This window comes from Poecilia formosa, unplaced genomic scaffold, assembly GCF_000485575.1.
Source record: "Poecilia formosa unplaced genomic scaffold, Poecilia_formosa-5.1.2 Scaffold178, whole genome shotgun sequence".
Lineage (NCBI taxonomy): Eukaryota > Metazoa > Chordata > Actinopteri > Cyprinodontiformes > Poeciliidae > Poecilia > Poecilia formosa.
Genome location: NW_006800117.1, coordinates 936,827 through 947,660, shown reverse-complemented (window position 1 = coordinate 947,660; position 10,834 = coordinate 936,827). Strand labels below are relative to the sequence as shown.

At 42.7% G+C, this 10,834-nt stretch overlaps 1 protein-coding gene across 1 annotated transcript; it reads left to right on the top strand.

Moving 5' to 3' along the window:
* The first annotated feature begins 1,856 nt into the window (after nucleotides 1–1,856).
* LOC103147285 (transcription factor SOX-11-like) lies at nucleotides 1,857–5,195 on the top strand. The gene has a single exon (XM_007565537.2). It carries the CDS (start codon nucleotides 2,145–2,147, stop codon nucleotides 3,252–3,254), a length of 1,110 nt encoding a protein of 369 aa, XP_007565599.1. The 5' UTR covers nucleotides 1,857–2,144; the 3' UTR covers nucleotides 3,255–5,195.
* Nucleotides 5,196–10,834: the final 5,639 nt, after the last annotated feature.

Sequence of the window (10,834 nt, the reverse complement as noted above, 5' to 3'; positions counted from 1 at the left end):
AACAGAAATGAATGGATGTGCCTCCACCTGGCCTCATGGTCAGCGCACGTTTGGCTGATTTAATGTTGGCACCCTTATTTATAAATAAATAAATAAATAAATAAATAAATAAATAAATAAATAAATAAATAAATAAATAGGATTTTGTTTTCAATTGTTAAATATTAAATTGAAATAAAAAAAGTAGAAATTTACATTTATGTTGACTATATTAGCATTTGAAACATTAAAACTTAGAATCACCTCCAAAGATGCAAAAAATAAAAAAATAAAAATCTGACCCTTTTTCATGCTCCTTAATAAACAACTAACTCTGCAACCATGGTGACTGCAGGAGGTTATGTTTGAAATAAAGACTTTAAAAATGTTATATTACCTCAAAAGACCCAAAATTCTGCTTCTTCCTCCATTTTGTCATGTTCCACCTTTGTAGTTTTGCTCATTTCTGTCCAAACTTATTAAAAGTAAAGCAGCTGACTAAATCTGGACATTTCACATCACCTTTAACAACTGACAACTAATGTAATTTTCCATATTTTAATCATATCCTGCTTTCAGGAAATGATGCTTTGTGACTCCAGTAAATGACACAGCAGCAGGATTCTGCTCCGTTATCCTGGTTTCATCAGGGTCATGTCTTATTTTATATCTCAATAATTGATGAAAACACTGAACCACAGTAAAAATAAGATGGTTTAAGTGCTTGGGGAAGAAATACTTTCTTTAAAGGGGTAAAATGTTGGCAGAAAATGATCAAATAGGAAAGTGAAGGCACAAATGATCAAATTGACCAGAAATAAAAAAAAGACTGAGTTTCTGACTCTACTGTAAATATGTGAAGCCTTATCACTACAGTGGACATTAAATTGTGGGTGGTGTCAGAATATGAGAAAAATATAGATTTTTATTTTGATTTGCCATTTTGATTTTATGTTTCTTTTACCATAAAAACCTGATTTAAAGTCCAACTCATTCATTTTCCCTTCCACTGTGGCCACATGCTGTAAAATCAATGACTTGATACATTCAGCAACTAAACTAAAACCAAATAGTTTCATTTAAATCTGTCGTTATGACTGAAATGATTAGATTACATGTTTCTGGATATGAATGGGTTGTTTTTCAAACAGCCTGTAAGCCAACCAGATGGTTTTTATGTTAATAAGTAAAATAAAATAACTATGTTTTTATTTTATTATTATTTTGCTTCTCACTGTATTTTGATGACAGCATCCAAGTGTGAAAATATGCACATAACGCAGTGACGTCACAGGAGCCTGCTGGTGGAGGGGGTCAGAGGTCAGTGATTTAAAGTTTTTAATATTTTGAATAAGAAAATACTTTTACATGTTGTATTTTAAAATGAACCTAAAAAGAAAACACTCATTTTTTGTTTTTTATATCAGATTCTGTGAAGGTTCAGAATGCGCAGCTCCTCATTAATACATGAGTAAAATGCATGAGGCGGTAATGACACCGCAGCGCTGATATGAAGCTGTTTCCAGCTGTAAAAATATAACACTGGTTAGCAGACAAGCAGACGCACCGACGCAGCAGGCGCCTGGAACAGTGTCCAAGCGCCACCTTCAGTTTTCAACCTGAGGGAGGAGGGGAAAGGACAATAAGTCAATATTTTCCCACAATTCACGTGGAAAACATGGTTTGTCATCATAAAAATAACCTCCTGATATTATATGAGGAAAATTATTAGAAAACTGAAGTCAGGCTTGTGTGCGCTCCGGTGCGTAAAGCCGCTGAGCGGAGCGCGGCGCTGACTGGGTGTTTAATATGCTTGTCTCGCCCGGCGTGTTGCCCCAGACACTATGTAGCACAAATCCCCACCTCCACTCAGAGCCTCCTGCCTCCACAGAGCAGAGGAGGCAGGAACCAAAAGGGTTAACCGGAGTCCTGGAGTCTTCTGAGTCTGCTGGGCGGAGTGGAAGGAGCGGGATTGGATGACTGGGCTGTGACGCAGGGGACATGAAAAAGCTGATAACTAGTTAAGAAGGCAGTTTGTAACTCTGGAAAAAGAGTGCAGAGCTTGAGACACGTTAAGCAGAGGACGTGGATGAACCAGAGAAAGCTGAGCCGTCCTGGCGGTGAGGAGCTGTTAGAGACTGCAAAGTGACTCCGAACTGCGGACAATGGTGCAGCACACGGACCACGGCGAGACGGATGGCAGCATGTCCAGGGAGGCCACCGACTCGGAGGAGAGCGAGTTTATGGCATGCAGCCCCGTGGCAATCAACCCGGACTGGTGCAAGACGGCCACCGGGCACATCAAGAGACCCATGAACGCCTTCATGGTCTGGTCCAAGATCGAGCGGAGGAAGATCATGGAGCAGTCCCCAGACATGCACAACGCGGAGATCTCCAAGCGCCTGGGCAAGCGGTGGAAGATGCTGAAGGACAGCGAGAAGATCCCGTTCATCAGAGAGGCCGAGCGGCTGCGGCTCAAACACATGGCCGACTACCCCGACTACAAGTACAGACCCAAGAAGAAACCAAAGCTGGACGGCTCCAAACCCTCGGCGCCGTCACCGGAGAAGTGCGGCAAGATCGCCAAGACTCCCAGCAAGAAGTGCTCCAAGATCAAGACCAAGAGCGGCTCCAAGACCGCTCACGGCTACGCGGAGGACTGCGTGTTTCCCAGCATAAAAGTTGCAAAGACTGTGAAAAGTGAGCTCACCGATGAGGACGACGATGACGAGTATGAAGAGGACTACCGGATGGGCTTTAAGGCGGGAGAGGAGGAGCGCCTGAGGCCGTACGGCGTCGCCAAAGTTCCGGCGAGCCCGACTCTCAGCTCCTCGGCGGAGTCGGAGGGGGCGAGCATGTACGAAGAGGTGAGGAGCCACAATAGACTGTTTTACAACATCAAGAGCATTTCCAAGCAGGGCGCGCTGCACGCTGCCTCCGTCTCACCAGCATCCTCCAGGTCGGTGTCCACCTCCTCCTCCTCCTCCTCCTCCAGCAGCAGCAGCAGCAGCGGCTCCTCGTCCGGGGAGGACGCGGACGACCTGCTGTTTGACTTTAGTTTGAATTTCGCTCCGAGCGCCGCGGGCTCCGAGCTGGGCAACCCCAATTCAGGAAACCTGTCCCTGTCTCTGGTGGATAAAGACCTGGACTCGTTCAGTGAGGGCAGCCTGGGCTCCCACTTTGAATTCCCAGACTACTGCACGCCAGAACTGAGCGAGATGATCGCAGGGGACTGGCTGGAGGCGAACTTTTCCGACTTAGTCTTCACATACTGAAGAAAAAACACAGAAACTGTTCCTCTAGTAATAACAGAGAAGGAAGATATGAAATTATATGTCCTGGTCAGATTGTCCCCAGCCCTGCCTCTTGTGGGTTTTCTAGCAGAGGGAGGAGGAGGAGGAGGAGGAGGAAGAGGAGGACCGTGATCCGAGGTGAGGTTTGAGGAATGAGATGCTTCTGAAGCTGGTAACAGAAAAAAAGAGAGGAGAAAAAAAAACGGCAAGGTCTGCAGACTTTTTTTTATCTGACAGCATGACAGGGTTTTCTGGATTTTTTTCCCTCATAGGTCTGCATTTACTGCTCAGCTTAACCAGACCACAAAGGGAAGAACTTCTATGCATCTTATCCTCTTCAAGACAAACAAAAACAAACTGCAGGGAGCTGAACTCGGACTGTGGACTGTCTCAAAGCAAATCTGTGAACTGAAGATTGTTCAGGATGCTACTTTTCAACGGTTTGTGTAATTTCTAAATGCCGCAAAAATGGTTTTGTTTTTATTTTTTGATTTTTTGGTTCGGTTTTTCCTTTTTGTAACTGATTCCTTTTACCTCCTGGTTTGGAAAAATCAAGCAGCCTAAAACCTCTGCAGAGTATGCAGGTGCGGAGGAAACATTTTGATACATAACAGACCTCATCTTTTTAAAAGAAAAAGATATTTTCAGGCATATTTTTGTACAGTTGAAAAGGGAATGTTCTTACTGTGCTTTCAGTGAGTTTCAGGCACTTCTTCCCTTTATCCTTTGTTTTTACGCATGCAAGGTGAGTCCTGGTTTTAAGGATTAAGTTAAACAGAAGACTTGCATCAAAAATGCCTTGTGATTTTAAACTAGGTTTTGTACAGTTGTAGAGCAGATTTGTTGAGTATTTGTAGACGATACAATGGCATCATGGGGAACACATACCTCAGAGCTGGAACTAGTTTCAAGATTGTATATGTACTGTAATATAGTAAAGTTAGGAGTTTATGTATATCATACTCGTGATATGTGGATGGGTCCCGATCGCAGGTGTGAAACTGGATTTCTTTTTGGTATTTTTTATGGCACATACTGTTTTTTCCCCCCCTTTCTCATTTTTTTGTGCAATATATACTCTTGAGATACAGACCATCAACAATTGTAGCAAGTGATGGAAAAACAGACTCGTGCACTGTCGACATCATCTCGGGTTATGATGCTGAAGCCTCTCTGGGCAGGGAAATAAACAGAATCAGCTGGAACTGATACAAAACAACTGTAATGTGGCCTGGTGGTGTGATGCATGCTAAGAAAACACATATATCAATTTGAATGTTATTCGGATCTCATAATGGGGCAGAACTGACCGCAAAAACTCACACTTGATTGCAAATTAGGGAAAATAAGAGTTCCACAGAAAAAAAGGGGCAACGTCTGATTCAGTGGTGGCCTGGCTTTATTTTACCAAGCAAGCAAAAAAAGAACATTCCATAGTCCTGTTTCATGAAATGAAACTTTATTTTAAAAACTGAAGACTGCCTTCTTTTTTTAAAGACATGAACCACAAACCTGTATTTTTTATTTCTTGCACTTAAAAAAAGCAGATATTGTTTATTTTTTATGTGGGTCTTACATATGAAGTTTGTTTGATTACGAGTTTTTTGGAATATGGCTTAATTATATGCCGAGACGTTTTGTTGGAAGTTCTGGGCAGTAGTTACTTCACATTCCAAGTGTGAATCTGTCTTTGACTCATCTTTTTAATAAATAAGTACCTACCACCATCCACTGTCCTTTCAGTTTGTGAATATATGTACACAGATGTGTTATTTGTTGCGGTTTTGAAAAGGATGTGACGACAGAATTATGCCTGTTTTTGTATGTAGGCGGAAATCTTAAATGGATGGGCTCAAACTAACATGTGAATTCACATTTAATAAAAAGGAGAAAAAAGCAAAAAAAAAACTGTTTTGAACTGAAGTGTTGAGGTGTTCTCTGCTCTTTTCTTTCTTTCACTTCGCCTAAAACAGACGAGGCTTCTTTAAGAACTTGAATTGCCCGCTTGTAAGTGGTTAGAGCTGTGATTGGTTGCCGTGGTGGTCCCCTTGGAAACAGAGCTGGAAACGGGAGCTGCTGCTCTCAGCGTGAGGGAGCTCTCAGTCTGCCTGGCTTTCATTCAGAAAACCAGCCCTCCACTCTTAAAGCACTCAGCACACAGCAGCTTCGCACATCAGACCAGGAAACGTCTGAATGCAGCTCAGGGGGAAGGGGAGCCGGTTACTGACGGCTAAAATGTAAAATAATGGATGTTTAGTTGTTGCTTAAAACATTAAAAGAGATCTAAATCCCTCATTCTTTATTTTGACTCAATGACGCTCACTTCTTAGACAAGGTTTTGCAATCTGCTGCTTTACAGTCCTCCCACTGTAACTGTTTTCTAAATAATTCTGGATAAAAATAGCAAAACTTCTGCTTTGCTTTTAAATATAAGTTCATGAAAAAGTCTAGATTTAGCTGTTTGTTATCATGAAATATCTTTAAAGAATAGAATAAAAGATGTGAGGAATCGTTTTTTTTCCTTCAGTCTTTTATGATTATTAGCATAAAACTATTAGCTTTTCCCTTCATTTTCCAAGAAAATATGTTCATTTCTCTCTTTGATATAAAACATAAAATTAGTTTCTTTTATAATCATAAAAATTTTAACTTTCTGTAATAGTATTTATAAAATTGGATAAAGTATATATTTTTTCAAAGATCCATGTGGGTTTTCTGACTATTGATACATTTCATTTAGTAGAGTTGAGTTCAGAAATGGCTCTTTGTTTTCAGTCAATTTAAATAGCAACAAATTGCTCAAAGTCTAAATTAATTTTAAGTCATTTTCTTTTTATTCCTGACCAAATCAATCCCTGATTAATAAATAAAGTTTTCGTTCTGAGGATACTAAAAACAGTAAAGCTGCAAATTTAACTCAAAACATCATCAAATTAGATTCATATTGTTTATATCATAAGTGAAGAGATTTTGCTGATCTGATATGCCTGTGATTTCTCTCAGCAACATCAATAAGACATCCCCGTCGTTTATGATGTCATGCAGAATATAATTAGCAGCAGAGCCAATGGTTTCCATCGGTTACGTCTTCAGGGTGTCATGAGGCCAGCAGGAGCGGATCCGCCTCACACAGAGCAGACACACACTCCAATGATACATGCTGGCCATGCGCGGCTGCACAGGTAGTAGCCACCACATCAAGTCAGTTTGCAAATCTGTAATAAAACATTTATCTAGCCATTACTTTACCTGACCTATTGGTCAAAGTTGCTAATGGGTTCCAGGACTATTCCCAGCTGGATCTGTGCATTGATTTTGTGCTCCTCTGAAATATTGGCTGGGGGCTAATGTCACCGGTACACATTGAAATGAAATTAGTGACCCGTTGAAATTTGCCTCCGTTTCCTCCTGAAATAAATAAATGCAAATGCAGATCAGTCTGAGGTCTGAGAGTGAGTCACCAAGCCGTGCGACTCAGCAGCTGGGGGTTACTGCAGAGGAAAACAGTCGTTTCCAATCTCTTGAACGCTTAAATCATTCATACAAGCTTGGATGTTGCAGTCAAACGTTGGACGTGACATCTATACAAAGAACCGCTCTGCATGGCTGTGGAGGCCCCCTCTCACCCCCCACTGTGACCGGCCTCATCTCAGACTAGATGTTAAATCCAGTAATAATAAGGCCTGTTATGATTTCCTGTGCTCTCTGCCTCTCATCCAGGCAGCGTGGATGCATTACATCACCGCTCAGCTCATGCCGCTGCGCAGTAAGATGCCGTGTTGTGTCATCGTTGATCCACATGTGTTCCTCCTGTCCCAGTGGGAGACAGCCTAATACTGCTGTGGGAATACTGGCATATATTCTCCATGCTTGTGGTTTCATAACAACAACAACGAAGCAGCTTGCATAAATTTAAACCCGTTTACAGATTGTTAATTGATGAGAGAACAACATTTATGTAATCAGTTATGACTCTCAGAAGCTTGCTGTGCATCTCAATAAACTATACCATTAAAAGTTGTTTGTTTTCAACAGTTTAATTAAAATAAGACATAATTTAATCTCCAAATGATATTTTAAGCCTTTATTTCTGTTTTTCCACCTGATAGTCCGGTAGACTCGGTTCAGTCGGGGATCAAATTTGCAACATTTGTTACATTTCAGTTCTTTCACAAACTATCCAAACCATTTGTTAACCTGTTCCCCTCCTCTCCTGTGGGGGCGCTGCACCAAGAAACACTGAAGTGAAACTGAGTGCAACTTCCTTCTTTATGAAATGGAAACAGAAATGGAAAGGCGTCAGATTTTAGCAGTTGTAGGATTTCTCTTTTTGTCTTTGGTAAAAAAAATTACAAGCCACATCTAGCGCAAGACTAGCATGCTAGTTTTTGTTGGATTTACCCAGAATGCCCTGTGCTGTAGTCCACTTCCTGCCTTTGGAGCGGTCTCTGGTCTGCTTGGCGTTCACATGCATTTGAACAGAACCAGAGCTCACTTTAAGCGAACGCTGGAGTCAACACACACAGAACCATCCAGGACATCGACTAATTAAAGGAACGTTTCCTAATTAAAGGAAACGTTCCTTTAATTAGGCCACTCCTGAACTGGAGATAACGTCACACAAAAGAAAAAAGAACTGGACTACTACTCAGCGGTCCAAAATCCTCTTCAGAAAACTAACTTTTCATCTGGAAATGAGACGTCCTCAGTGCTTCTTCAGGTCCAGTGTGACGTTTCCACAGTCGATTTGAGGAGCCACATCATGCCGGTTCTGGTCCATCGGGTTTTATCACAACCAAAGGCAGAGCAGCCCTCCACCAGGACATTTCAGAGCACTCCATGCTTGGACAAGCTTTATGAAGACGCTGGTTTCTTTTTCAAGCTGAAATTGGTACTGGCTCACCTGTGTCAGTCGCCATGGGAACACCAGCCTGACCTGAACGTCATAAAGCAGTGGCGTGAAACTCGCTTTCACTCCGGGCCACATCATGAATGTCTCCAAAGGTACCAACAAGAAAATATTATAGCTTTCTAAAAGTGAAATAATATTTGCAATATACCAATAAAAACTGCTTTGATTTGACAGAAATAGTTATATTTAAGCACACAACGGTTATTTTGAAGTTCTATTTGCACTCTAGAGGACCACAGAAATACCTAAGGTGGGCCAGATTGGCCCGCGGGCCTCGAGTTTGGCTGATGTACCACAGAGACTGTTGTCATGAGGAAGATGAGACTCCAGAACCAACGATGAAGACGAGCTGAAGGCAGAAACACAGGCTGACCTCCAGGAGCCCAGATACTACAGAACATACAAACCTTCCTCCATCACAGTTTTTTTTTGTCAGACATAATATGAAGGTTTTTTGAAAATAATCTGAAAAATGTATTTTGTAAAATATGACAGGTGGTTTTAGTTCCAGTATGAAACCAGCATTTGTACGCAGACCATCATTGTTATTTATTGTCTTGTAAATCTACATCAGAAAAGTCTCCGTTTATAACCGGCATGCCTGTGTATGAAGTCTGTGGTAGAATGACCTTATGGGCGCTGCTTCCTAATGGGGTGCGGCTCCCTTGCTGATGGGGAGAATTTGTCTCTAAAATTGTCTGGCGGAGCAGCAGTCCGGTCCCCGTGTCCTCTGCTCCCCCGTCTTGGCCTGGGGCGACTCCTGCTGCTGTTGATGGCTCTCCATTTGCTCTGCCCTCTCCTCCAGCGGAGGGGGGAGCATCAGCCCCATCTGCTGCCTGATATTTACTATCCCTTCACATTTATGAGAGGTGGGGGTGGCAAAAGCCCTAATTCCCTCATGGTGTTTTAGCACCATGGCAGACACGCACACAAGCATGAACGTAATGACTGAGAGCAAATGAAGAGGGGAGAAAAGCGCAATAAACACAATGAGAAGCACCCCGCGTGCAAAACCGAGTTCTGTTCTGTAAAAGACGGGCGGTAATGGATGAGAAGCCTGTAGCTGTGATGCATGGTTTGCTGTTTCCAGATCTTTCTTCCATTTCTTCACAGACAGCAACAGGGAGCTGAGAAGAGTTTGGAGGAGCTGAAAGAACACCCAGCAGGTCGCCGGGCGCTGCTGAAGCAGGCAGCGCCATTGTCCCGTCGACACGGAAACAAACAGTTCAATCACTCCCAGCAGAATCCCTTCTGACACGTGGGAAGATCTCATCGGGAGAAGGTCACTTATTTTTTTGTGAGGAGCTGCTGGAGGTCGCACATCACTCATGCACTTTATCTGGCGCTGAAGTCAAAACCTCAGTTGCTTCTCTTTCTGAACCAAACTGCATGTTTGAGTTGCTTCAGGCTGAGTGGGGTTTGGACGTTGTGCTGATTGGGCCTTCGGTGTCTCTGCGAGCCGCGGCTGGCTCCGCTCCGGGAGTGGGAGGAAATAAAAGGGGCCTTTTCCCTTTTCAGTGTAATTTAAGCCAACTTGTCAGGACATCAAGCTCTGTTTAGAGTGGAATCACATAAGCCGGTTTGCCTGATTGCAGGCAGTTTAGGATTTACATTACCTTGTTTGGATTTAATTGGGACTCTGAACTCCATATTTAACTTAAAGCTTTACAGCAGCAGGAACTTATAAGTGAAGGATCAAAAACTGCTTACATCCCAATTAAATCACAATGTGTACACTGTTCTAAAATAAAAAACACATGAAGCTTCCAGTGTGTTAATAAAGTATCGCAAGGTTATAAAATTACATTATAGAGCAAAAAAGTCAGAATAACTGAACATTTTCACATTTATTCAGTTTAGAACCATAAATTTCAAAGCATTTTAAAGCATCTTCAACAAACAAACAGAAGAAAAGTATAGTGTGATTTAAACTTGCAGTCAGCCTCTTTAAATTGATGTCCTTAAACAAAGACCAGTGCAACCAGTTAGCATGCAGAGGCTGACTGTGTGTAATTTAAGCTCAGAGTAAATGCAGCTGTTCTGTTTCTGGACNCAGCTGGGCAATTTCGCCATCAAACATGCCAGGTTCCCTCTCATCATTGTCGGAGTCAGTCTCGTTGCCAGGTGGCTGTTCAGCAATGATGTCGGCTTTCGCGAAAGCTCAACAGTTAAGGCCGATGCATTCGCCCAGGCATCCACCATCCATTCACACATGGCGGCGTAACTCGCCGGCGCTGCCTCCCCGTCTCGGTAAACTGTGTTCAGTCTGTCGGCCATCGCTCCCACGCCGCTCGCAACTTCTTTTTGAACGGCCGGTTTTTGTTAATTCTCCCGGAATGACGGCAAACTCCGAATTAGTTTGTTTCACTTCCTTTTTCACAGTAGCAGTGAGATGGGAGCGCATGGAGTCGCAGATGAACAGGGACGGTGATGCGTGGAAAAACCTGTCCGGTTTTTACCGAGGCCATGCTGCAGAACTCGGACAACAATCCTCTGATTGGTTTATTGCTGCTGGCGTACGAACTTTACGTATTACGCAATGGCACTGCTGATTTTTGAGAAAATTTAAGGCTTTTATGTGCGCCTTATAGTCCGGAAAATACGGTAGTTGTTTTTTGGGATTTCTTATTGGTCCTCTGATGTTCGTGGC

Bases quoted from the DNA above. Each gene is read 5' to 3' on its own strand.
- LOC103147285 (XM_007565537.2), top strand. From the start codon at position 2,145: ATGGTGCAGCACACGGACCACGGCGAGACGGATGGCAGCATGTCCAGG.